Genomic DNA, 25,350 nt, shown 5'->3' with positions numbered 1-25,350 from the left:
GATTCAGAAAGACACTATCTTTGGATAAGAAATTTGCCATTCCAGCTGGATGTGGTGGCTCATGCCTGTAATCCCAGCACTTTGGGAGGCTGAGGCAGGTGGATCATGAAGTCAGAAGATCAAGACCATCCTGGCCAACATGGTGAAACCCTGTTTCTACTAAAAATACAAAAAAAAAAAAAAATAGCCAGGTGTGGTGGCACACCCCTGTATTCCCAGCTAGCTACTTGGGAGGCTGGGGCAGGAGAATTGCTTGAACCCAAGAGGCGGAGGTTGCAGCCTGGGTGACAGAGAGAGATTCTGTCTCAAAAAAAAAAAAAAAGAAAGAAAGAAAAAGAAAAAAGAAATTTGCCATTCCTCCCCCCAGTTCTTTCAGATAGTGGCAACGGAAATTTACCCAATTATGCTGCTTGGGAAGGCTTCCACTGGGAGGATGCTTGGCGGGAAACGTTTAATCCCACTCCACATATCCCCTCTGGAACCTGGCTCTCGTTTGAAAACAGGAAAAAACCGATCACCCACTTAGATGACTCAGCCAGCCCCAGGCCTCCTCTGGTCCACTGCAGAGTCCCTGCAGACCCAAATGCTTTGCCTCAGCCATGCTTTTTCACTTATTTTTGATTCATTTCAAAGGCAGGCAGGAAATTGCCACCAGTCATTAATCATGCATGAATCTTTCCTCAGCCCCTCTTCCATGAAGAGGACCCATGTTGATGGGCACCTCCCTCTTGTGTTCTTACCTTGATGGGCTCTGACAGCAGGTGGTAGGTGTCTCTCTCTATTTCACAGCACAGGTCACCAAGACTCAGGGAGGGAAAATGAATTGCTCAAGCCCTGTAAGTGGGAGAACCAAGCCTTGAACCCGGCTCTGTGGGCTCTTAGTGGAAAGCCCACGGGGGGTTCAAGGCCTGGTTCCCACATTGCACTCAAAAATGAACACTCTCTGGGGTCCTGCTCTCAGTAGCCGTCTGGATGAGAAATGATCTCCTGCAGGGTGCTGTGGCTTACACCTGTAATCCTAGTACTTTGGGAGGCTGAGGCGGGCAGATCACCTGAGGTCAGGAGTTTGAGACCAGCCTGGCCAACGTGGTGAGAAACCCTGTCTCTATTAAAAACACAAAAATTAGCCGGACATGGTGGCAGGCACCTGTAGACCCAGCTACTTGGGAGGCTGAGGCAGGAGAATTGCTTGAACCCAGGAGAGGTGGAGGTTGCAGTGAGCTGAGATCGTACCATTGCACTCCAGCCTGGGCAACAGAGTGAGACTCTGTCTGAAGAAAAGAAAAGAGAAGAGAAGAGAAGATTTCCTGCAGAATGCCCAGGAGGGACACTGACTAAGAACCGGATGCTCATGCTGGCATTGTAACCAGGCTTCTCCAGGTCCCCTCCTGAAAACCTCTCTTGCTCTTGGCAGGCTCTCAGTCTCCATGCTCAGCTGGCTTCACCCCAGGGGTACCAGGCACTAGGGGGTGGAGGACAGGTACCCTGCTGGCCAGGCCCCCAGGAGGACTCCACAGCTGGCCCTGCCTCCTCATTTAGGCAGCACCAATTGTTGCCAAGATGGCTATTGTTTTTATTTTTAATTAATTAATTAATTAATTATTATTGCTATTCTTTCGAGATGGAGTCTTGCTCTGTCGCCCAGGCTGGAGTGCAGTGGTTCAAGCGATTCTCCTGCCTCAGCCTCCCGAGTAGCTGGGACAATAGGCGTGTGCCACCGTGCCCGGCTAAGTTTTGTATTTTTAGTGGAGACAGGGTTCCACCGTGTTAGCCAGGATGGTCTCCATGTCCTGACCTCGTGATCCACCTGCCTTGGCCTCCCAAAGGCTGGGACCTCGTGAGCCACCACACTCAGCCAACTTTTGTAGCTTTGTAGAAATGGGGTTTCACTATGTTGGCCAGGCTGGTCTTGACCTCCTGGGCTCATCTGATCCTCCCGCCTTAGCTTCCCAAAGTGCCGGGATTACAGGTGTGAGCCACTGCACCTGGCCCCGTTGCCCTATTCTTGCTGTTGGACCTTGGGCAAGAGCTGTAACTTCTCAGCCTCAGCCTTAGCCTAGTCATCTGTGGAATGGGAGTAATAATAAGAATTGCACCTACAGTTAATAAGAATTAACTGTCTGCAGCTTCTCCTCTGTCTCCATGGCAGTCTCTTCTCACGAAACAGGCAGAATGGGCTTTTTTTTTTTTTTTTTTTTCTAAGATGGAGTCTCAGTCTGTCTCCCAGGCTGGAGTGCAGTGGCGCAATCTCGGCTCACTGAAACCTCCGCCTTCTGGGTTCAAGGGATTCTCCTGCCTCAGCCTCCCGAGTAGCTGGGATTACAGGCGCCCGCCACCACACCCAGCTAATTTTTCTATTTTTAGTAGAGACGGAGTTTCACCGTGTTGACCAGGCTGCTCTCCATCTCCTGACCTCCAGTGATCTGCCCTCCTTGGCCTCCCAAAGTGCTGGGATTACAGGCATGAGCCGCCGTGCCTTGCCTACATTTTTTTGGGTGAATCATTTCTTTCACATCTAGTCCACTGGACCATTTAATCAACTTTAGCTTGTCTTGGGCTCATCACTCTAAATCCTGTCCATTGCTTTCACTGAATTATTATAACGGCTTTTCATCTACCTTTTCTCCTCTTTTTAACACAAATCTGATCTCACTTTTCTACTTTAAACTCTTTAGTTTTTACCTGTTGCCCTACTCTTTTTTTTTTTTTTTTTGAGACGGAGTCTCGCTCTGTCACCCAGGCTGGAGCGCAGTGGCACGGTCATAGGTCACTGCTGTCCAAATTTTTAGGCTCAAGCAATCTGCCTGCCTCGGCCTCCTGAGTGACTGGGACTACAGGTGTGTGCCATCACGCCTGGGTAATTTTTTTTTCTTTCTTTTTTTTATTTTTTTGAGACGGAGTATCGCTCTGTCACCCACGCTGGAGTGCAGTGGCCGGATCTCAGCTCACTGCAAACTCCGCCTCCCGGGTTCCCGCCATTCTCCTGCCTCAGCCTCCGGAGTAGCTGGGACTACAGGCGCCCGCCACTGCGCCCGGCTAGTTTTTTGTATTTTTTAGTAGAGACGGGGTTTCACCGTATTAGCCAGGATGGTCTCGATCTCCTAACCTCGTGATCCGCCCGTCTCGGCCTCCCAAAGTGCTGGGATTACAGGCTTGAGCCACCGCGCCCGGCCACGCCTGGGTAATTTAAAAAATTTTTTTTTAGTAGAGATGAGGTCTCACTACATTGCCCGGCTGGTCTTGAACTCCTGGGCTCATCTGATCCTCCTGCCTCAGCCTCCCAAAGTGACAGGATTACAGGTGTGAACCACTGCGCCTGGCCCCATTGCCCTATTCTTGCTGTTGGACCTTGGGCAAGAGCTGTAAGTTTTCAGCCTCAGCCTTAGCCTACTCATCTGTGGAATGGGAGTAATAATAAGAATTGCACCTACCTTACCGGATTGATGAGAAGATCAGTTCGTTGCAAAACAAGCAGCACAGCACCCAGCATCTCCCAAGAGCCCTGTGAATGCAAGCTTTCATGATTTAGGTCAGCATTTGTTTTGTATTGAAGCTAGACACAAGGCTATACAAAATGAATCCTCTGTGAGGATGGCAATAAGTGTTAGAAAAATCACATGTCCAAAGTGAACTTTTCCAATAACTGTTAAAATAATGAAAAAAGCAGAGTTTGCCTAGCATTTCGGCCTGTTGAAACGTGGAAGAGACATCTATTTTGAAAACTTGAGTTTGCATATCATTAGATTCACAATGAAAACACATTAAGTAAAAGACTTAAAAGTAGGCTCACATTTACATTAAAATCATGTCGTCTGCACCATCGACAGAATCTTAAACATAGAAATAAAGGAATTCATTTTAATCATAGCTCCAAACTGATGCTCTCCATTTCTGAAAACCTCTTAATCAGGAAATTTCAAAAATAATATTTAAAATGCATGGTAACACTTTTCAGAGCAATTGCAAAATTTAATGTGTGCAAATTATTCATATATTCATAATTTTATTATCACATATCAGATTTGGGGAATTGAGTGCAAGGTAAAGGAAATATCTATTAGCTGCTAAAAAAAAAACCCATATGTGAAAAAAATTTGAATTTAAATATTGTAACTGCAATCCTATTGACTCAGAGCTCTCACCAAAGCTCTCACTACTTAATCAGGTTGGCAGCTCTCATCGATTGGAAAGGCTAAATTGGTGGGAACCTTTCTGTTTTGTTTTGTTTTGTTTTGTTTTAAGACAGAGTCTCACACTGTTGCCCAGGCTGGAAGGCAGTGGTGCGATCTTGGCTCACTGCAATCTCCACCTCCCGGGTTCAAGCGATTCTCCTGCCTCAGCCTCCCAAGTAGCTGGGATTACTCGTGCCCTCCATCACACACAGCTAATTTTTTGTATTTCTAGTAGAGAAGTGGTTTCACTGCGTTGGCCAGGCTGGTCTCAAACTCCTGACCTCATGATTCGCCTGCGTCAGGCTCCCAAAGTGGTGGGATTACAGGCTTGAGCCACTGCACCTGGCCCCTTTCTGTTTTAAAGAGCTTTCACAGAGTCAGACTTTCTGTAGAACTGAACCAAACTGTGATGTGGCCAGCTGTTTTTCTGAAACTGCTTTTGTTTGATTTGGTAAATTTTAAAAATAGGTCCAGCAAGGAAGGGAATAAATGACTGAAAACGGAAATACGAACAGGCCTTGACGTTCTAGCCAGCCCAGGAGAGCTCTCAGCAAAGTGAGCATGCTGGTCATTATCATTTACTAAAATTAGAAATTCTCCTAAAAGTTAATAAGAGAAACAGAGAGGCTTTTGGCCAAAGCGCCATAGTCTGGGAGGGTAGAATTGAGGCCTCAGGCAGTGCTGTGGTTTGAATGTGTCCCCCAAAGTTCACGCGTTGGAAACTGAATTCCCGGTACAACAGTGTTGGGAGGTGAGATTTTTAAGAGGTGATTAAGTCATGAAGGCTCTGAGCTCATGAATGGATGAATGCTAGGATCCTTCTAAAAAAATGAGTTCTAGGCCTGGCACGGGGGCTCATGCCTGTAATCCCAGCACTGTGGGAGGCCGAGACAGGCAAATCACTTGAGGTCAGGAGTTTGAGACCAGCCTGGGCAACATGGTAAGATCCTGTCTCTACTAAAAATACAAAAATTAGCCAGGTGCGGTGGCACGTGCCTGTAGTCCCAGCTACTTGGGAGGCTAAGGCACAAGAATTGCTTAAATCTGGGAGGTAGAGGTTGCTGTGAGCTGAGATTGTGCCACTGCACTACAGCCTGGGTAACAAAGCGAGACTCCATCTCAAAAACAAAACAAAACAAACAAAAAATATATGTATACACACAGAAAACCTGTTCCCATAAAGATGTACACGAATGCTCATAGCAGCATTATTCATAATAGCTAGAAAGTGAAAATAACCCAAATACCCATGAACTGATGAATACATGAACAAAATTTGGTATATCCATAGAACAGACTATTATTCGGCCATAGGAAGGACTGAAGTACTGATTCATGCTACAGCATGGATGAACCTTGAAATCATTGTGTGAAGTGAAAGAAGCCGGACACAAAAGACCACCTACTGTATGATACTGTATGATTCCATTTATATGAAATGTCCAGAATAAGCAAATCCACAGAAGAAAGCAGGTTAGTGGTTGTCAGGGGCTGGAGGAGGGGGAATGGAGAGTGACTGCTAGTGGGGACAAGGTTTATGTTGGGGCTAATGGAAATGTTGTGGAATTAGGTAACCATGATTGATGCATGAGTCTATGAATATGCTAAAATTCACCTAATTATGTACTTTATTTATTTCTTTACTATTTTTTATTTTTGAGACAGGGTCTGGCTCTCATTGCCCAGATTTGCTCACTGCTGCCTCAGCCTCCTGGGCTTAAGCGATCCTCCAACTTCAGCCTCCCCTGAGTAGCTGGGACTACAGGTGTGTATCAATGTGCTTGGCTAATTTTTGTATTTTTCTTGGTAGAGACAGGGTTTTGCCATGTTGCCTAGGCTGGTCTCGAACTCCTGGGCTCAAGCGATCTGGCTGCCTCGGACTCCCAAAGTTCTGGGAGGCGTGAACCACCCCACCCAGCCATACACGTTAAGAGAGTGATCTTGCTGGATGTGGTGGCTCATGCCTGTAATCTCAACACTTTGGGAGGCTGAGGCGGGAGGATCCCTTGAGCCCAGGAGTTCAAGACCAGCCTCAGCAACAAAGGGAGACCCCATCTCTACAAAAAAATTGAAATATTAACCAGGTGTGGTGGCGTGCACCATTGCTCCCAGCTACTCAGGAGGTTGAGGTGGGAGTGTTGCTTGAGCCCAGGAGGTAGAGGCGGCACTGAACTATGATTGTGCCACTGCCCTCTAGCCTGGGCAACAGAATGAGACCTGTCTCAAAACCAAAAACAAAACCAAGAGTTATCTTTACGGTATGTGAATGATATCTCAAAGCTGGTATTAAAGTAAAATAAAATGGGCTGGGCATGGTGGCTCATGCCTGTAATCCCAGCACTTTGGGAGGCCTAGGCAAGAGAATCGCTTAAGCCCAGGAGTTCAAGACCAGCCTGGGAAACGTAGTGAGACTCCCGTCTCTGAAAAAAAAAAAAATGTAGCCGAGCATGGTGATGTATACTTGTAGTCTCAGCTACTTGGAAGGCTGAGGAGGGAAGACTGCTTGAGCCCTGGAGGTGGAGGCTGCACTGAGCCATGATCCCACCACTGTACTTTAGGCTGGGTGACAGAGCAAGACCTATCTCAAAAAAAAAAAAAAAAGCCGAGCGTGGTGGTTCATGCCTGTAATCCCAGCACTTTGGGAGGCTGAGGCCAGCAGATCACCTGAGGTCAGGAGTTTGAGACCAGCCTGACCAACACGGACAAACCCCATCCCTACTAAAAATACAAAATTAGCCGGGCGTGGTGGCAGGTTCCTGTAATCCCAGCTACTTGGGAGGCTGAGGCAGGAGAATTACTTGATCCTGGAAGGCGGAGTTTGCGGTGAGTTGAGATCGCGCCGTTGCACTTCAGCCTGGGCAATAAGAGCAAAATTCCATCTCAAAAAAAAAAAAAAAAAAGGAACCTGACCAAGCCTGCATGATCATAAGGGACTTTTCCGGGACCTCAAATCACGGTGATTACTGCCTGTTGGAAAGTTCCCTGTGTTGTGCAGTTGCACTTGTATCTAAATGACAGCCCAAGTCAGGGAAAGAAAGTGTGCATTAGGCCGGGCGTGGTGGCTCACGCAAGCAATCCCAGCACTTTGGGAGGCCTAGGCGGGCAGATCACGAGGTCAGGATTTCGAGACCAGCCTGGCCAATACGGTGAAACCCTGTCTGTACTAAAAATACAAAACTTGGTGGGTGTGGTGGTGGGCGCCTGTGATCTCGGTTACTTGGGAGGCTGAGGTAGGACGGAGTGCAGTGGCACTATCTTGGCTCACTGCAACCTCTGCCTCCCGGGTTCAAGCAATTCTCTGCCTCAGCCTCCTGAGCAGCCGGGATTACAGGCACCTGCCACCATGCCTGGCTAATTTTTTGTGTTTTTAGTAGAGACGGGGTTTCACCATCTTGGTCAGGCTGGTCTTGACTCCTGACTTCGTGATCCACCTGCCTCGGACTCCCAAAGTGCTGGGATTACAGGCATGAGCCACTGCGCCTGGCCTAATTTTTGTATTTTTAGTAGTGATGGGGTTTCACCATATTGGCCAGGCTGGTCTCAAACTCCTGGGCTCAAGTGATCCTTCTATCTGAGCCTCCCCAAGTGCTGGGACTATAGGTGTAAGCCACCGTGCCCAGTCTATTGTAATTATTTTGTTTACTTCTCTGCTTCCAGAGACTTGTACAGTATCTGGCAAATAGATGGCACCTAATAGAAATTTGAAGACTGAATGGATATTCTTTTTCTTTTGAGATGGAGTTTTCCTCTTGCTGCCCAGGCTGGAGTGCAATGGCATGATCTCACTCACTGCAACCTCCACCTCCCGGGTTCAAGTGATTCTCCTACCTCAGCCTCCCAAGTAGCTGGGATTACAGGCGTGTGCCACCACATCCAGCTAATTTTGTATTTTTAGTAGAGACAAAATTTCACCTTGTTGGTCAGGCTGGTCTCTAACTCCTGACCTCAGGTGATCCTCCACCCACCTTGGCTTCCCAAACTGCTGGGATTACAGGTGTGAGCCACTGTGCCTGGCCCTGAATGGATATTCTTATGGAGACTTCTATGTTGTCCCTCTGTACATAGCTCTTGCAAGTCTTCTTCTAGCACAAAGTTCTAAATTCTTTTTTTTTTTTGAGATGGAGTCTCGCTCTGTTGCCTAGGCTGGAGTGCAGTGGCCGGATCTCAGCTCACTGCAAGCTCCGCCTCCCGGGTTCACGCCATTCTCCCGCCTCAGCCTCCTGAGTAGCTGGGACTACAGGCGCCTGCCACCTCGCCTGGCTAGTTTTTTGTATTTTTTAGTAGATATGGGGTTTCACCGTGTTAGCCAGGATGGTCTTATCTCCTGACCTCGTGATCTGCCCGTCTCGGCCTCCCAAAGTGCTGGGATTACAGGCTTGAGCCACCGCGTCCAGCTTTTTTAAAATTTTTTTATTTTTTATTTTTTTTTGAGACGGAGTCTCGCTCTGTCGCCCAGACTGGAGTGCAGTGGCCCGATCTCAGCTCACTGCAAGCTCCGCCTCCTGGGTTTACGCCATTCTCCTGCCTCAGCCTCCCGAGTAGCTGGTACTATAGGCACCAGCCACCTCACCCGGCTAGTTTTTTTTTTTTGTATTTTTTAGTAGAGACGGGGTTTCACCGTATTAGCCAGGATGGTCTTGAACTCCTGACCTCGTGATCCACCCGTCTCGGCATCCCAAAGTGCTGGGATTACAGGCTTGAGCCACCGCGCCCGGCCTTTTTTTTTTTTTTTGAGACAGATTCTTGCTCTATCGCCCAGGGTGGAGTGCAGTGGTACAATCTTGACTCACTACAACCTCTACCTCCTGGGTTCAAGCAATTCTCCTGCCTCAGCCTCCCCAGTAGGCGGGGTTACAGGCGCCTGCCACCACACCAGGCTAACTGTTGTATTTTTAGTAGAGATGGGGTTTTGCCATGTTGGCCAGGCTGGTCTCAAACTCCTGACCTCAGGTGATCCACCTACCTTGCCTTGGCCCCCCAAAGTGCTGGGATTTTAAAGTTCTAAATTCTTATGCTACTGTTGCCTTCTTTCGAGTGCCTCAGAGTGAAACATTGGCAATTATTGCTATGAGTAAATGTGTCTCATGGTAATTGTAAATATTATACCCACATGTTTTGCTTTTGCTTACATTGTTTTGCTTTTCCTGAGACAAGGTCATACTCTGTCATCTAGGCTGGAGTGAAGGGGTGTGATCCCGGCTCACTGCAGCCTTGACCTCCCAGGCTCAAGAAATTCTCCCACCTTTGTCTCCTGAGTAGCTGGGACTCCAGGCATGCGTGACCATGTCTTGCTAATTTTTTATTTTTTGTAGAGACAGGGTCTCGCTATGTTGCCCAGTCTTGTCTCAAACTCCTGGACTCAAACAATCGTGCTGCCTTGGCCTTCCAGTGTTGGGATTACAGGCATAAGCCACCATACCTGGCCAGCATGGCCTTTCTATTTGGTATAAATCATTCCACTTTCTTTCTGTCTAAAGTGCTAGAAAACCAGCTGGGTACAGTGGCTTGCACCTGTAATCCCAGCACTTTGGGAGCCCAAGGTGGGCAGATCACCTGAAGTCAGGAGTTCGAGACCAGCCTAGGCAACATGGCAAAACCTTGTCTCTACGAAAAATACAAAAATTAGTCAGGCATGGTGGTGTGCACCTGCAGTCTCAGGTACCTGGGAGGCCGAGGCAGGAGAATCGCTTGAACCTGGGAGGGGGAGTTTGTAGTGAGCTGAGATCGCACCACTGTACTCCAGCCTGGACAATAGAGAGAGACCCTGTCAAATAAACAAATAAATAAATAAATAAATAGCGCTAGAAAGACAAACCAAACTGATTTAAGCAAAAAAGGAATGTATTGGCTCACATAACTCCAGGCACAGCTTGTTTCTCCCTCTTTACATCTCAGATCCAGCCTTCTGTTTCATGGCTCAATTTTGAGACCAAGTCTGGCCAGTGGGTCATGAAATGGTTGCAGCCACCCTCTCAAATTCAGTAGGAAAGGCAACAAGGGGCTCCTTCTCAAATGTCTCAGCAAAAAGCTTGTTGTGCTTCAGGGACTCTGGTGGAGTTAACAGCTGCACCCATAGACTGGAGGCCAAGGGATGGTAATCGGTTATATTTTAGACTATTATGGGCACCAGCCACTGAAACCAGGCAGGTGATGGGAGAAGGAGGAATGGTGGTTAAAGGCCCCACCAGAATCTCAATGACAGAGAATGCGGCAGGGATGGGTTGTAAACGGGTGCTACTAGAAACAGGGTGCGTGGTTCTCGGGGTAGGGAGAGGGCAGGAGAAAAACAAGCTAGGATGCCTGCTCTAGGGAGTGCTTTGGGCTAATACCCTACAACAGGATATAGACTTACTTAACAAGTCAGGAGATCGAGACCATCCTGGCTAACACAGTGAAACCCCGTCTCTACTAAAAATTAAAAAAAATCAGCCGGGTGTGGTGGCACGTGCCTGTAGTCCCAGCTACTCAGGAGGGCAAGACAGGAGAATGGCATGAACCCAGGAGGTGGAGCTTGCAGTGAGCAGAGATCGTGCCACTGCACTCCAGCTTGGGCGACAGAGCGAGACTTGGTCTCAAAAAAAAAAAAAAACACCAAAAAACAAAACAAAACAAGTCTCTACCAGATGGCTCCCATAGGCAAAACATTTGCTAGGTGATGGAGCAGAGGTTGATACAAACATGAATAACCGTCAATTTCTTTTCTGAAAAGTACCAGCCATCTAATGAAAGGGATGCTCTGTTCTAACTCGGAATATAAGAATGGTAGTGATGGCCGGGTGCGGTGGCTTACGCCTGTAATCCCAGCACTTTGGTTGGCCGAAGTGGGCTGATCACTTGAGGTCAGGAGTTCAAGACCAGTCTGTCCAACATGGCGAAACCTTGTCTTTACTAAAAACACAAAAATTAGCCAGGTGTGGTGGCATGCAACTGTAATCCCAGCTACTCAGGAGGCTGAGACAGGAGAATCGCTTGAACCCAGGAAGCAGAGGTTGCAGTGAGCTGAGATCGCACCACTGCACTCTAGCCTGGACAACAGAGTAAGACTTTGTCTCAAAAAAAAAAAAAAAAAAAAAGGGAAAGAAAAAAATTAGCTGGTGTGGTGGTGTGTGCCCATGGTCCCCTTTGCTCAGGAGGCTGAGGTGGATCACTTGAGTCCAGGAGGTCGAGGCTGCAGTGAGCTATGATCATGCCACTGCACTCCAGCCTGGGTGGCAGAGCAAGACTCTGCCTCAAAAAAAAAAAAAAAAAAAAAAGGAAAAAACAAATTCAACCTATGAATTTTGGGGGGACCCAATTCTGCCCATAGCCCTCATTATTTATATCACTTCCCATCCTCCCTTTCTTCACTTTCCTTTTCTCTCATCATTCCTGCCCTGTTTGCGTCTCCCAGATAAAGCATTAGCGCTTCCATCCTTGCCTAAGGCTCCATTCTCCAGGGAATTTAGGCTAATACAGTGTCATTAGAACACATACACACACACACCACACACACACCCCTCCACCCCTACCCCTGCAGGTTAGCACCAAATCTATGTTCCTTGTCACCACAGAGTTAAGTGAAATAGTTTCTATGCTGTAATTGGACCACAACACTCCCTTTCTCCAAATGCACCAGGGCCTCCCAGTGCACTGGGACTAAAACCCTGACTCCTAATCCTTCAGGGCCCTGCCTGATCGGTGACCTGCTCTCCCCTCTATTCTCACTTCCAACATGCTCCAGCCACACAGGGCCTCTTACAGGTCCTCCAGCTCAACTGAGTCCCTCCTTGCCTCAGGGGTATCACTGTTGCAGTCCCCTTTGCCTAGGGCACTCTTCCCAGCTGGGTCACAGGGCTGCCTTCTCTCTACCTGATGGGTTCCAGACTGAATCTCACCTTCTACATTTGTTTGCTAGGATCCTTGAGTAGAAGCTTCAGAGAGAGCAGGGCCTTGCTGACACAGCCTGTCCTCAGCCTTCCAAAGTGCTGGGGTTACAGGCATGAGCCACTGAGCTTTGCCTATATGTTAAATTAACTTTCTTTGTTTCTTTCTTTCCTTTCTCTTTCTTTCATTCTTTTTCTTTCTTTTCTTTCGTTCTTTCTCTTTCTCTCTCTCCTTTCTCTCCTTTCTTCCTTCCTCCCTTCTTCCCTCCCTCTCTCCTTCCCTCTCTCCTCCCCTCCCTCCCTCCTTCCCTCCCTTCCTCCTTCCTTCCTTCCTTCCTTCCTTCCTTCCTTCCTCCCTCCCTTCTTCCCTCCCTCCCTCCTTCCTTCCTTCCTTCCTTCCCTGTAACAACGGACCACAACTTTGGTGTCAAAAACAAAACAAAACAAAACAAAACAAAACAAAAAACTGGGCACAGTGGCTCATGCCTGTATTCCCAGCATTTTGGGAGGCTGAGGTGGGAGAATTACTTGAGCCCCAGAGTTCAGGATGACCCTGGACAACATAGTGAGACCCCATCTCTTAAAAAAAAAATTAGCCAGTTATGGTGACATGCACCTGTGGTCTCAGCTACTTGGGAGGCTGAGGCAGGGGGATCACTCGATCCCAGGAGTTTGAGTCCAGCCTAGGTAACATAGTGAGCCTTGCCTCTATAAATAAATAAGTAAATACACACCTGTGGTTCCAGCTGCTTAGGGGACTGAGGCAGGAGGATTCCTTGAGCTGCGACTGTGCCATTGCACTCCAGCCTGGGCAACAGAGTGAGACCCCATTTCAAACAAACAAACAAACCTAGAAATTAATTATCTCCCAACTCTGGAAGCCAGAAGTCTGAAATTAAGGTGTCAGTAAGGGCTGGGTGCACTGGCTCACGCCTGTAATCCCAGCACTTTGGGAGGCTGAGGTGGGTGAATCATGAGGTCAGGACATCGAGACCATCCTGGCTAACATGGTGAAACTCCATCTCTACTAAAAATACAAAAAAAATTTAGCCGGGCATGGTGGCGGGCGCCTGTAGTACCAGCTACTCAGGAGGCTGAGGCAGGAGAATGGCGTGAACCCGGGAGGCAGAGCTTGCAGTGAGCCGAGATTGCGCCATTGCACTCCAGCCTGGGCGACAAGGAGAGACTCCGTCCCCCCCAAAAAAAGAAAAAGAAATTAAAGTTCATAGCAGTTTTACTCATAATTTCCAAAACTTGGAAGCAACTAAGATGTTCATTAGTAGGTGAATGGATAACTAAGCTGTGGTACATCTAGATGATGGAATATGACTCAGGGCTAAAAAGAAATAAGCTATCAAAGTGTGAAAAGACATGGAAGAAAGTTAAATGCATATTACTAAATGAAAGCAATCCATCAAAAAAGGTGACATACTGGGCCGGGCGCAGTGGCTCATGCCTGTAATCCCAGCACCTTGGGAGGCTGAGGAGGGCGGATCACGAGCTCAGGAGATTGAGACCATCCTGGCTAACATGGTGAAACCCCGTCTCTACTAAAAAATCAAAAAAAAAAAAAAAAATTAGCTGGGCGTGGTGGCAGACACCTGTAATCCCAGCTACTCGGGAGGCTGAGGCAGGAGAATGGTATGAACCCAGGAGGCGGAGCTTGCAGTGAGCTGAGATCATGCCACTGCACTCAGCCTGGGCAACAGAGAGAGACTCTGCCTCAAAATAAATAAATAAATAAATACAAAGGTGACATACTGTATGATTCCAAAGATATGACATTCTGGAAAAGGCAAAACTATGGAGACAGTAAAAAGATCAGTCATTGCAGGGATTAGGTGGGGAGGGATGAGGAGAAAGGAAGCAGAAGAGTTTCAGGGCAGTAAAACTACTCTGTATGATTCTATGATGATGGACACATGTCACCAAGAGTGAACCCTAATGTAGACTATGGACTTGGATGACAATGATTTGGCAATGTAGGTTTGTTGATTGCAACAAATGTACCGTACTGCTGGGGGATTTTGATCATCAGGGATGCTGTGCTTGTGTACAGACAAGAGGTATACGGGATATCTCTGTACTTTCTTTTAAATTTTACTGTGAATCTAAAACTGCTGTAAAAAAATAATAATAAAGTCAGGCTGAGTGTGGTGGCTCACACCTGTAATCCTAGGACTTTGGGAGGCCTGGACAGGAGGATCTCATGAGCCCAGAAGTTTGAGACCAGTCATGGGCAACATAGTGCGACCTCATCTCTACAAAAAAATTAAAAATTAGGCTGGGCGCGGTGGGTCACCCCTGTAATCCCAGCACTTTAGGAGGCCGAGGTGGGTGGATCACATGAGAGGTCAGGAGTTCAAGACAAGCCCAGCCAACGTGATGAAACCCCGTCTCTACTAAAAATACAAAAAATTAGCTGGGCGTGGTGGTGGGCTCCTATAATCCCAGCTACTCGGGAGGTTGAGGCTGGAGAATCGCTTGAACCAAGGAGGCAGAGGTTGCAGTGAGCCGAGATCGCACCACTGCACTCCAGCCTGAGCAATAAGAGCAAAACTCCGTTCCCAAAAAAAAGGAAAAGAGAAAAATTAAACTTCACCATGAGCCTTCCAGGTGCCAACAGTCAAGGCACCCTGGAAATCAGAGTGAAGCCGCACTGAAAAATTCTAAAAAGCCGACAGCATGTGGCACTTCTGATAGCGTGGAGGGAGAGTAGTTCAGAGGAGCTGATCTTCAAAGGGAATCTTTGTGGAAAACGAGCAGAGAGCCTCGAGAATTGGCCCCATGTCAAATTAGCCTTTTCATGTTGGTAAGCAAATAAGGCTTCTGAGGAATGTGCAAAGATCTAAGTCCGAGGGAGAGGAAGGGGGGAAGAAGGTCTTTGCACTGGACGCTGCCTTTGCAGGACTCGCTGAGGAGGGCTCCTGGGCTCCCTCCTTTTCAGACCCCAGCTCCAAACTGTTTCATCTCCTCCAGCTCCCCTAAGTGCAAGGCTCACCTCCTTCAGGCTGTTTCACGTTGAAGAAGAAACTAACCTGTGTGCATTTTATGGGTACGCCGGAGGGCCAGTATTTCTAACTTGTGGCCTGCTGTTCCTTTGTGTTCTTGTTAGTTTTGTGTTCTTTTCAGGCTTCTTTCATTTTGAACTGCATGCCCTAGAAAGGGTTTGCTCATTCGTATAGAGATATAGTTATCATAAAGAAGTTTTTGCCAGGTGTAGTGGCCATGCCTGTAATCCTAGCACTTTGGGAGGCCAAGGTGGGCAGAATGCCTGAGGTCAGGAGTTCGAGACCAGCCTGGCCAACATGGTGAAACCCTGTCTCTACTAAAAATACAAAAATTAGCCGAGTGTGTTGGCACATGCCTGTAGTTCCAGCTACTCGGGAGGCTGAGGCAGGAGAATTGCTTGAAGCTGGGAGGTGGAGGCTGCAGTGAGCTGAGATTGCGGGACTGCATTTCAGCCTGAGTGACAGAGTGAGACTGTAGCTCAAAAAAAAAAAAGTAAATTTTTAAAAATGAAGTTTTTAGTGCAAGTAAAGAGACAGTATTGTAGAGAAGTTAATGCAACGGCTTTGGACTCTATCAGTCAGGATAGATGAGGTTTTGCTGCAGTAACAAACACCACCCACATCTCAGGGGTTTATTTCTCATTCATGAAACATGTCTGTCTTAGTCTACTTGGGCTACTATAATGAAATACTGGCTGGGCGTGGCAGCTCACATCTGTAATTCCAGCACTTTGAGAGGCTGAGGCAGGAGGATCGCTTGAGCCCAGGATTTTGAGATCAGCCTGGTAGAGGGAGACCCTGTCTCTATCAGGAAAAAAAAAGATGGCTCAAGCCTGTAATCCCAGCACTTTGGGAGGCTGAGGCGGGCAGATCACGAGGTCAGGATATTGAGACCATCCTGGCTAACACAGTGAAACTCTATCTCTACTAAAAATACAAAAACCAGCCGGGCGTGGTGGCAGGCACCTATAGTCCCAGCTACTCGGGAGGCTGAAGCAGGAGAATGGTGTGAACCCGGAAGGCAGAGCTTGCAGTGAGCCGAGATCATGCCACTGCACTCCAGCCGGGCAATAGAACGAGACTCCATCTCACAAAAAAAAAAAAAAAAAAAAAGTCCAGGATGCAGTGGCTCATGTCTGTAATCCCAGCAATTAGCAATTTGGGAGGTGATGGCGGGCAGATCACTTGAGGTCAGGAGTTCAAGAGCAGCCTGGCCAAAGTGATGAAACCCCGTTTCTATTAAAAATACAAAAAGGAGTTGGGCGTGGTGTGCGCCTGTAGTCCCAGCTACTTGGGAAGCTGAGGCAGGAGAAACACTTGAACCTGGGAGGTAGAGGTTGCAGTGAGTCGAGATTGCACCACTGCAGTTTAGGCCTGGGTGATAAAGACTCCGCCTCAAAAAAAAAAAAAAAAAGAAAGAAGAAAGTAAATAAAAACAAAATACCATAGACTGTTGGCTTGAAAAACAGAGATTTCTCACAGTTCTGGAGACTAGGAAGTCCCAAATCAATATGCTGACAAATTTAGTGCTTGGTGAGGGTTCGCTTCCTGTCCTGTAGACAGCCAGCTTCTCGCTGTGTCCTCACATGGACTTGTCTAGTTATGTGCTCATGGAGATCTCTCATCTTTTTTGTTTTTATTTTTATTTTTTTGAGACAGATTCTCACTCTCTCACCCAGGCTAGAGTGCAGCAGTCCAATCACGGCTCACTGCAACCTCCGCCTCCTGGATTCAAGCCATTCTCCTGCCTCAGCCTCCTGAGTAGCCGGGATTACACACACCACTATGCCTGGCTAATTTTTATATTTTTAATAGAGACGGGGTTTCACCATGTTGGTCAGGCTGATCTTGAACTCCTGACCTCGTGATCTGTCCGCCTCCACCTTCCAAAGTGCTGGGATTACAGGCAAGAGCCACTGCACCTGGCCTTTTATTGTGCGTGTCTTTTTTTTTTTTTTTCCAGACATGGAGTCTCGCTCTATTGCCCAGGCTGGAGTGTAGTGGTGTGATCTTGGCTCACTACAACCTCTGCCACCCGGGCTCAAGTGATTCCCCTGCCTCAGCCTCCTGAGTAGCTGGGATTACAGGCATGTGCTATCATACCCAGCTAATTTCTGTATTTTTTTTAGTGGAGACAGGGTTTCACCATGTTGGCCAGGCTGGTCTTGAACTCCTGACCTCAAGTGGTCTGCCTGCCTCAGCCTCCCAAACTGCTGGGATTACAGACCTGAGCCACCATGCCTGGCCCTTAAATCAGTAGACTTTGAACAAAGGACATTGCCCTCCATAATGTGGGTGGGCTTCATCCAATCAGTTGAAGGCCTTAAGAGCAAAGACCAACATTTCCTGAAAAAGAAGGAATTCAGCCTCAAGACTGAAACACAGACATCCTCTCTGAGTTTCCGGCCTGCCTGGTTTGCCCTATGGATTTCAAACTCAGGACTGCAACATCCACTGTTATCTGGATTTTCAGTCTGCTGGCCTGCCCTATGGAGTTTGGACTTGCCAGCTCCTACAATTGCAGGAAGCAATTCCTTAAAGTAAATCTGTCTCTAGCTCTATATCTTCTATTGGTTCTGTTTCTCTGGAGAATTCTACGGATACTTAGACATCCTCCAATTACAGAATCCCCCGCACATCCTGCCAACATCAGTTAAACCATGTTTTTGCAAACTCTCCCCAAATAACCTGACACAAATCCAAAGCCTATGATGAGAACTTTCTAACACTGTCTTTATTGAGTCACTCAGGACTGACTACTTAACTTGTGGGACCTACTACACAATGAAAATGCTGGCTGGGTGCGGTGGCTCACTCCTGTAATTCCAACACTTTGGGAGGCTGTGGCGGGCAGATCACCTGAGCTCTGGAGTTCAAGACCAGCCTGGCCAACATGGTGAAACCTCACCTCTACTAAAAACACAAAATTAAGCTGGGTGTGGTGGTGGGAGCCTGTAATCCCAGCTACTCAGGAAGGCTGAGGTGGGAGACGTGCTTGAACCTGGGAGGTGGAGGTTGCAGTGAGCCCAGATCACACCACTGCAGTCCAGCCTGGATGACACAGCGAGACGCTGTTAAAAACAAACAAACAAACAAAAACATAGGCCAGGCACGGTGGCTCACGCTTATAATCCCAGCACTTTGGGAGGCCAGGTAGGGTGGATGGCTTGAGTCTAGGAGTTTGAGACCAGCCTGGGCAACACAGTGAGATCCCCATCTCTGCAAAAAATAAAGTTCAATAAAAAACCTAGCCAGGCAAGGTGGCATGTGCCTATAGTCCCAGCTACTCAGGGGACTGAAGTGGGATGATGATCACTTGGGCTGGGGAGGTTGAGGCTGCAGTGAGCTTTGATCTCACTAACAGAGTGAGACCCTGTCTCAAAAACAAAGCAAAATAAGAAAGCCTGTAGGTTGAAAATATCAAGGTTAAAGAGGTGGTAACAGTCAGGGTTGGTTTGGGGAGCGGAGCCACCATGGGTGACTGTTATGGGATAAGGGAAGGAATGAGAATTTGCACAATTACTGCAGGATCTGGGGAGGTGAAGATCTGGGAGTGGGACCAGAGGAATCACCAACCAGTGGATCTAGAATCAGGAATGTCTGTTTGCCAAAGTGGGGCTTTGCAGGGGGAGCTCGTGGAGGGGTTTAGGTTGCCCCTGTATGGCTCTTGCCTCTGTGAATGGGCTGCCAAGCATTTGGTGCTGGGGCTCAGGCCATGGCAGAAGAAGCTATTAATTACTTTGAGAGTTTCCAGCACCACTTTGCTTCCTTAGAGCTGTGAGTAACAAGTGAAGCTTGAGGCAGGCGTGAGTACTGGATTCCTCTCTGTTCCTTCCATGTCATGCGAGGGCAAACACAGCACTCTTTTGGTGATGTGATTACATCAGCACCAGTCTCATAAAACATTTTTTAAAAATCCCTGTTTCAAAATCATGCTCCTAGCCAGGCACAGTGGCTCACACATGTAATCCCAGCACTTTGGGAGGCTGAAGTGAGAGAATCGCTTGAGGCCAGGAGTTCAAGACTTGCCTGGGCAACAGAGCAAGATCCGGCCCCCAAAAAAGATTAAAAAGAAAAAAAATTGCTGTGCATGGTGGTGTACTACCGTAGTTCCAGCTACTTGGGAGGCTGAGGCAGAAGGATTGTCTGAGCCTAGGAATTTCAGGCTGCAGTGAGCTGTGATCACACAACTACCCTCCAACCTGGGTGACAGAGGGAGACCCTGTCTCAAAAAAAAAAAAAAAAAATCATATTATTAAAAAAAGTATTCAAACACTACCAAAGATTTTTCAATGAAAAGTGAGTCTTTTTCTTTCTTTTTCTTTTTTTTTGTTTTTTGAGACGGAGTTTCGCTCTGTTGCCCAGGCTGGAGCACAGTGGCCGGATCTCAGCACACTGCAAGCTCCGCCTCCCGGGTTTACGCCATTCTCCTGCCTCAGCCTCCCCAGTAGCTGGGACTACAGGCGCCCGCCACCTCGCCCGGCTAGTTTTTTGTATTTTTTAGTAGAGACGGGGTTTCACCGTGTTAGCCAGGACGGTCTCGATCTCCTGACCTCGTGATCCGCCCATCTCGGCCTCCCAAAGTGCTGGGATTACAGGCTTGAGCCACCGCGCCCGGCCTTAAAATGGTTTTTTTTTTTTTTTTTTTTTTGAGACGGAGTCTGGCTCTGTCGCCCAGGCTGGAGTGCGGTGGCCAGATCTCAGCTCACTGCAAGCTCCGCCTCTCAGGTTCACGCCATTCTCCTGCCTCCGCCTCCCAAGTAGCTGAGACTACAGGCACCCGCCTCGTCGCCCGGCTAGTTTTTTGTATTCTTTAGTAGAGACGGGGTTTCACTGTATTAGCCAGGATGGTCTCGATCTCTGACCTTGTGATCCGCCCGTCTCGGCCTCCCAAAGTGCTGGGATTACAGGCTTGAGCCACCGCGCCGGCCTTAAAATGGTTTTTTATCTGCTCATCTGTATTTGTAAATTTTCAACAATCGAACATAGATTATTGCATTATTATTATAATACCCCAAACCTATCTTCCTTCAGCCTTCTTTCCACCAGCTCTTACCCTAAATGTCTCTTTTTCTGTCAGTGGCATTGTGAGTCTTCCTTAGTGCATCACCTCTGATCTTCCTATAGAGTTTTTTTTTTTTTTTTTTGAGATAGAGTCTTGCTCTGTCACCCAGGCTGGAGCACAGTGGCGTGATGTCAGCTCATTGCAACCTCCGCCTCCTGGGTTCAAGCACGCCTCCTGACTCAGCCACCTGAGTAGCTGGGATTATAGGTGCCTGCCACCATGCGTGGCTAATTTTTGTATTTTTAGTAGAGACGGGGTTTCACCGTGTTAGCCAGGACGGTCTCGATCTCCTGACCTCGTGATCCGCCCATCTCGGCCTCCCAAAGTGCTGGGATTACAGGCTTGAGCCACCGCGCCCGCCTTAAAATGGTTTTTTTTTTTTTTTTTTTTTTTGAGACGGAGTCTGGCTCTGTCGCCCAGGCTGGAGTGCGGTGGCCAGATCTCAGCTCACTGCAAGCTCCGCCTCTCAGGTTCACGCCATTCTCCTGCCTCCGCCTCCCAAGTAGCTGAGACTACAGGCACCCGCCTCGTCGCCCGGCTAGTTTTTTGTATTCTTTAGTAGAGACGGGGTTTCACTGTATTAGCCAGGATGGTCTCGATCTCCTGACCTTGTGATCCGCCCGTCTCGGCCTCCCAAAGTGCTGGGATTACAGGCTTGAGCCACCGGGCCCGGCCTTAAAATGGTTTTTTATCTGCTCATCTGTATTTGTAAATTTTCAACAATCGAACATAGATTATTGCATTATTATTATAATACCCCAAACCTATCTTCCCTTCAGCCTTCTTTCCACCAGCTCTTACCCTAAATGTCTCTTTTTCTGTCAGTGGCATTGTGAGTCTTCCTTAGTGCATCACCTCTGATCTTCCTATAGAGTTTTTTTTTTTTTTTTTTTTGAGATAGAGTCTTGCTCTGTCACCCAGGCTGGAGCACAGTGGCGTGATGTCAGCTCATTGCAACCTCCGCCTCCTGGGTTCAAGCACGCCTCCCTGACTCAGCCACCTGAGTAGCTGGGATTATAGGTGCCTGCCACCATGCGTGGCTAATTTTTGTATTTTTAGTAGAGACGGGGTTTCACCATGTTGGCCAGGCTGTTCTGGAACTCCTGATGTCAAATGATCCACTCACCTCGGCCTCCCAAAGTGGTGGGATTACAAGAGTGAGCCACAGCGCCCAGCCTACACCCGACTAATTTTTAAAATGTTTTTGTAAAGACAGGGTTTCGCCATGTTGCCCAGGCTGGTTTTGAGCTCCTGGGCTCAAGCCATCCTTTTGCCTTCACCTCCCAAAGTCCTGGGATTACAGTTGTGAGCCCCTGCGCCTGGCCTCAATGTTAAGATCTTAAGGGGCACAGCACAGACCTTGTCTTGTCTATCTCCCTGGCGCCTCTCACACAGTACAGCTCATTAACAGATGTTCCAGAAACTGTTACTGAACACGGCTTGATGCCGTGGGCTTGTCTGCATCTTGCAACTGTCACCTGGCTGAGAAATTTCTTCTATAAATAGCAGTTTCTGTTTCAGATGTGATTTGCCCCGATATTTACACCCCGTCTCTTACCCCATCCACGACTCAAACTTAGAAACTTGTATTAGATGTGGTATTCAAATCCTTAGCTGCCGCGAAGAAACAGACGGCCCCGTAAGAATCCACGAAGCAGGCCAAGTTCATAGTTCTCGACATTCTAGCTGCTCTTGCTGCATTTGCTCCGGAATTCTTGTAGAGATATTACTTGTTCTTCCAGGCTGTTCTTTGTGTAGCTCCCTTGTTTTCTTTTTGTGATCATGTTGCAGATGGCTCGGCAGTGCTCCCAAAATGAATATTTTGACAGTTTGTTGCATGACTGCAAACCTTGTCAACTTCGATGTTCTAGTACTCCTCCTCTAACATGTCAGCGTTATTGTAATGCAAGTAAGTAATATTGCTTGAATGATTATTCATTGGTGTGAACTCTTCTGTCTCTGTGGACTGCTTATTCAGAGAATCAACATAATGGGCATGATGGTGAGTTTTCTTGAATCAAAAAGAGAAAGGAAGCAAGGCAATAATTTTAATGTTTACGGAAACAAAGTAATTATTTGGAACTGAACTCGATATGATTCAGCACTATTAGCAACATAGATTTTTTAAAAAAATCAGCTCTTGTAGTTAAGTGATATTTAGAATTTAAAAGTCGATGTTCATTAAGGTGATTGAATGGAAAAAATCCATACTTGATTATTTCGCTATCAAAATAATCCATAATCGATTATTTTAGCAAAATAATCAAGTATGACAGCCGGGTGTGGTGGGATCACACCTGTAATCCCAGCACTTTGGGAGGCTGAGGCGGGTGGATCACCTGAGGACAGGAGTTTGAGACCAGGCTGGCCAACGTGATGAAACCCCGTCTCTACTAAAAATACAAAAATTAGCTGGGCGTGGTGGTGCAGGTCTGTAATCCCAGCTACTCGGGTGGCTGAGGCAGGAGAATCGCTTGAACTCAGGAGGTGGAGATCGCAGTAACCTGAGATCGCGCCACTGCACTCCAGCCTGGGCAACAGAGCAAGACTTCGTCTCAAAATAAATAAATAATAACAATAAAGTATGTGAATATTATGTTATCAGCTCATTATCTGACATTCTTTTCATAAAGGTGTGACCAATTCAGTGAAAGGAATGAATGCGATTCTCTGGACCTGTTTGGGACTGAGCTTGATAATTTCTTTGGCAGTTTTCGTGCTAACGTTTTTGCTAAGGAAGATGAGCTCTGAACCATTAAAGGATGAGTTTAAAAACACAGGTTGGTTTGATGGTGAATCTTTGAAATCTGTTTCCAGGGGATGGCTATTGTGAGTTTCAGTTCCTTTTCTTTTTTGAGCATTGACTATTTCACTTCATTACAGCCCTTTTGAATGTGTTACAGCATAGTCATATTAAATGAGCTCGGTAGAGGTGAGCCATCATCACTCTGATTTTGACACCTTGGCAGATTTTCTACAATGTCAGCCTTCCCCAGGATTCTTCCCTTGTTAATTACTCTATTGAAAGTACTAAGGCTTTCTTGGGAAACATCAGTCTCTTTGTCTGAAGTTAGCACATCGATTAAATGCCACATTATCAGAAACTCCTAGCCAGGTCTGCTACTGTCAGGAAAAGCATATTTGTCAAGACCTAAGGCCATGTTATTATACAAATACGTGTTGTTTGCTTGGGTGAACACTTTACTACTGAAAAATGTTAGAAATGAATAATCACTTGCTCCTGAATTATTCGAGGAACCATCTAAAAAATAATTATCTTTTTTAAGCAATAGAGAACCAGTCCCAGAAAAATGAATGTTCTACTTAAGTCCCTCTTAAGATAAAAATACTTCTGCAGCACCTTTGCTCATGATTGGATTCCCTAGTATGTACAACCACTGCCCTATTTTTGTATGCATTTATGTATATATGTATGTATGTATGTATTTATTTAGAGACGGAGTCTCGCTCTGTGGCCCAGGCTGGAGTGCAGTGGTGTGATCTCAACTCACTACAGCCTCTGCCTCTTGGGTTCAAACAATTCTCCCACCTCAGCCTCCTGAGTAACTGGGACTATAGGCATGTGCCACCACGTCCGACTAATTTTTGTACTTTTTGGTAGAGACAGGGTTTCATCATGTTGGCCAGGATGGTCTCAAGTTCCTGACCACAAGTGATCTGCCCTCCTCGGCTTCCCAAAGTGCTGGGATTACAGATGTGAGCCACCGTGCCCAGCACATACTCTTTCTTTTTTACTGAAAAGATCTGTTTCAAGCTGGGTGTGGTGGCATGGAGCTGTAGTCCCAACTACTCTGGAGGCAAACGTGGGAGGATTGCTTGAGCCCAGGAATTTGAATGTAGCCTGGCAACATAGTAAGACCCCATATCTAAAAAATGAAAAAATCTCTCTCACATTGCTTTGAGTCCCGATGTGTACGGTAAGACTCTCATGACCACACACTCTGTCAAGTTTAGGTTAATGTTTCTGTTTCTGCATAATCAGGATCAGGTCTCCTGGGCATGGCTAACATTGACCTGGAAAAGAGCAGGACTGGTGATGAAATTGTTCTTCCGAGAGGCCTGGAGTACACGGTGGAAGAATGCACCTGTGAAGACTGCATCAAGAACAAACCAAAGGTCGATTCTGACCATTGCTTTCCACTCCCAGCCATGGAGGAAGGCGCAACCATTCTCGTCACCACGAAAACGAATGACTACTACAATAGCCTGCCAGCTGCTTTGAGTGTTACAGAGATAGAGAAATCAATTTCTGCTAGGTAATTAACCATTTCGACTCGTGCAGTGCCACTTTTGTTGGAATAGATGATGTGTCAGATCTCTTTAGGATGACTATATTTTTCAGTTGCTGATATAGCTTTCTGTCTAACCATGGAAACTCTTTATGTTAGATATATTTCTCTAGGTTACTGTTCGGAGCTTCATGGTAGAAACTTCCCTGGTTTCATGATTAAACTCTTTTTTTTTTTCCCGACATCTAAGTTTTTATTAACGTGAGTTTTTAAAAACAAGCATGAATACCAGTGTGGGGGGTGAGGGTGGGAGAGAAAGGTGGGACGGGGCAGAGAATTCTAATCTATTGATAATAAAGCTCCAGTTTTAAGGCTGAGGTGGGCAGATTACCTGAGGTTAGGAATTCGAGACCAGCCTGGCCAACATGGTGAAACCCTGTCTCTATTAAAAATACAAAAATGAGCTGGGCATGGTGGTAGGTGCCTGTAATCCCAGCTACTCGGGAGGCTGAGGCAGGAGAACTGCTTGAACCTGGAAGGTGGAGGTTGCAATGAACTGAGATAGCGCCCCTGCACTTCAGCCTGGGCGACAGAGCGAGACTCTGTCTCAAAACAAAACAAACAAACAAAAAAATCCTCCAGTTTCATCTTCTGCTGGATTTCATAGTGCCCCAAATATATGTGGTCCTTAAAAATTGTATACCACTTATTCAGGAGTCTCGTTCTGAAAGGACTGTTCTTGTTACAGCCCGGACTAGGGCTTCTTAAGGTCCCCAATGGTGTTATCTGTGTAGCATTTAATACAGACCTTCTCCACACTATCCACTCTCCACTGAGGTTGTTGCAAACAACCTCGATCATCCTAGCTGATGCTCATCACCTTGAACATGCTGACATGACAGTCTTCTCACTAGAGTCCTCTAAACGCGTGACTTACTGAAAAAAAAAAAAAAGTACAGCATTCTGTAGATCTCAGTAACAAATTTCTTT

General features: G+C 47.0%; 1 protein-coding gene and 1 long non-coding RNA gene across 2 annotated transcripts; one reads left to right on the top strand and one right to left on the bottom strand.

Annotated features, from left to right (window-relative positions):
• Window positions 1–359: 359 nt before the first annotated feature.
• LOC117097953 lies at window positions 360–21,797 on the bottom strand. Its single transcript, XR_004443109.1, has 3 exons — window positions 21,669–21,797; window positions 3,432–3,502; window positions 360–834 (listed from the first exon to the last, which is right to left on the bottom strand). It is a non-coding gene; the product is annotated as an uncharacterized LOC117097953 (long non-coding RNA).
• On the top strand, window positions 21,680–24,602 carry TNFRSF17 (TNF receptor superfamily member 17). The gene is made up of 3 exons (XM_033236496.1): window positions 21,680–22,019; window positions 22,744–22,890; window positions 24,114–24,602. The coding sequence occupies exons 1-3, from the start codon at window positions 21,893–21,895 to the stop codon at window positions 24,389–24,391; spliced, it is 552 nt and encodes a 183-aa protein (XP_033092387.1). The 5' UTR covers window positions 21,680–21,892; the 3' UTR covers window positions 24,392–24,602.
• Window positions 24,603–25,350: the final 748 nt, after the last annotated feature.

The sequence above is a fragment of the Trachypithecus francoisi genome, unplaced genomic scaffold (assembly GCF_009764315.1).
Source record: "Trachypithecus francoisi isolate TF-2019V2 unplaced genomic scaffold, Tfra_2.0 Lachesis_group15, whole genome shotgun sequence".
Classification (NCBI taxonomy): Eukaryota; Metazoa; Chordata; class Mammalia; order Primates; family Cercopithecidae; genus Trachypithecus; species Trachypithecus francoisi.
Note: the sequence above shows the minus strand (reverse complement) of the source record. Positions and strands in the feature narration are given on the sequence as shown.

Excerpts from the sequence above, each read along its gene's own strand:
- TNFRSF17 (XM_033236496.1), top strand. The coding sequence starts at position 21,893 with ATGTTGCAGATGGCTCGGCAGTGCTCCCAAAATGAATATTTTGACAGT. Across the intron at positions 22,020-22,743 it reads TCAGCGTTATTGTAATGCAA|GTGTGACCAATTCAGTGAAA; the intron begins GTAAGTAATATT and ends CTTTTCATAAAG. Across the intron at positions 22,891-24,113 it reads GGATGAGTTTAAAAACACAG|GATCAGGTCTCCTGGGCATG; the intron begins GTTGGTTTGATG and ends CTGCATAATCAG.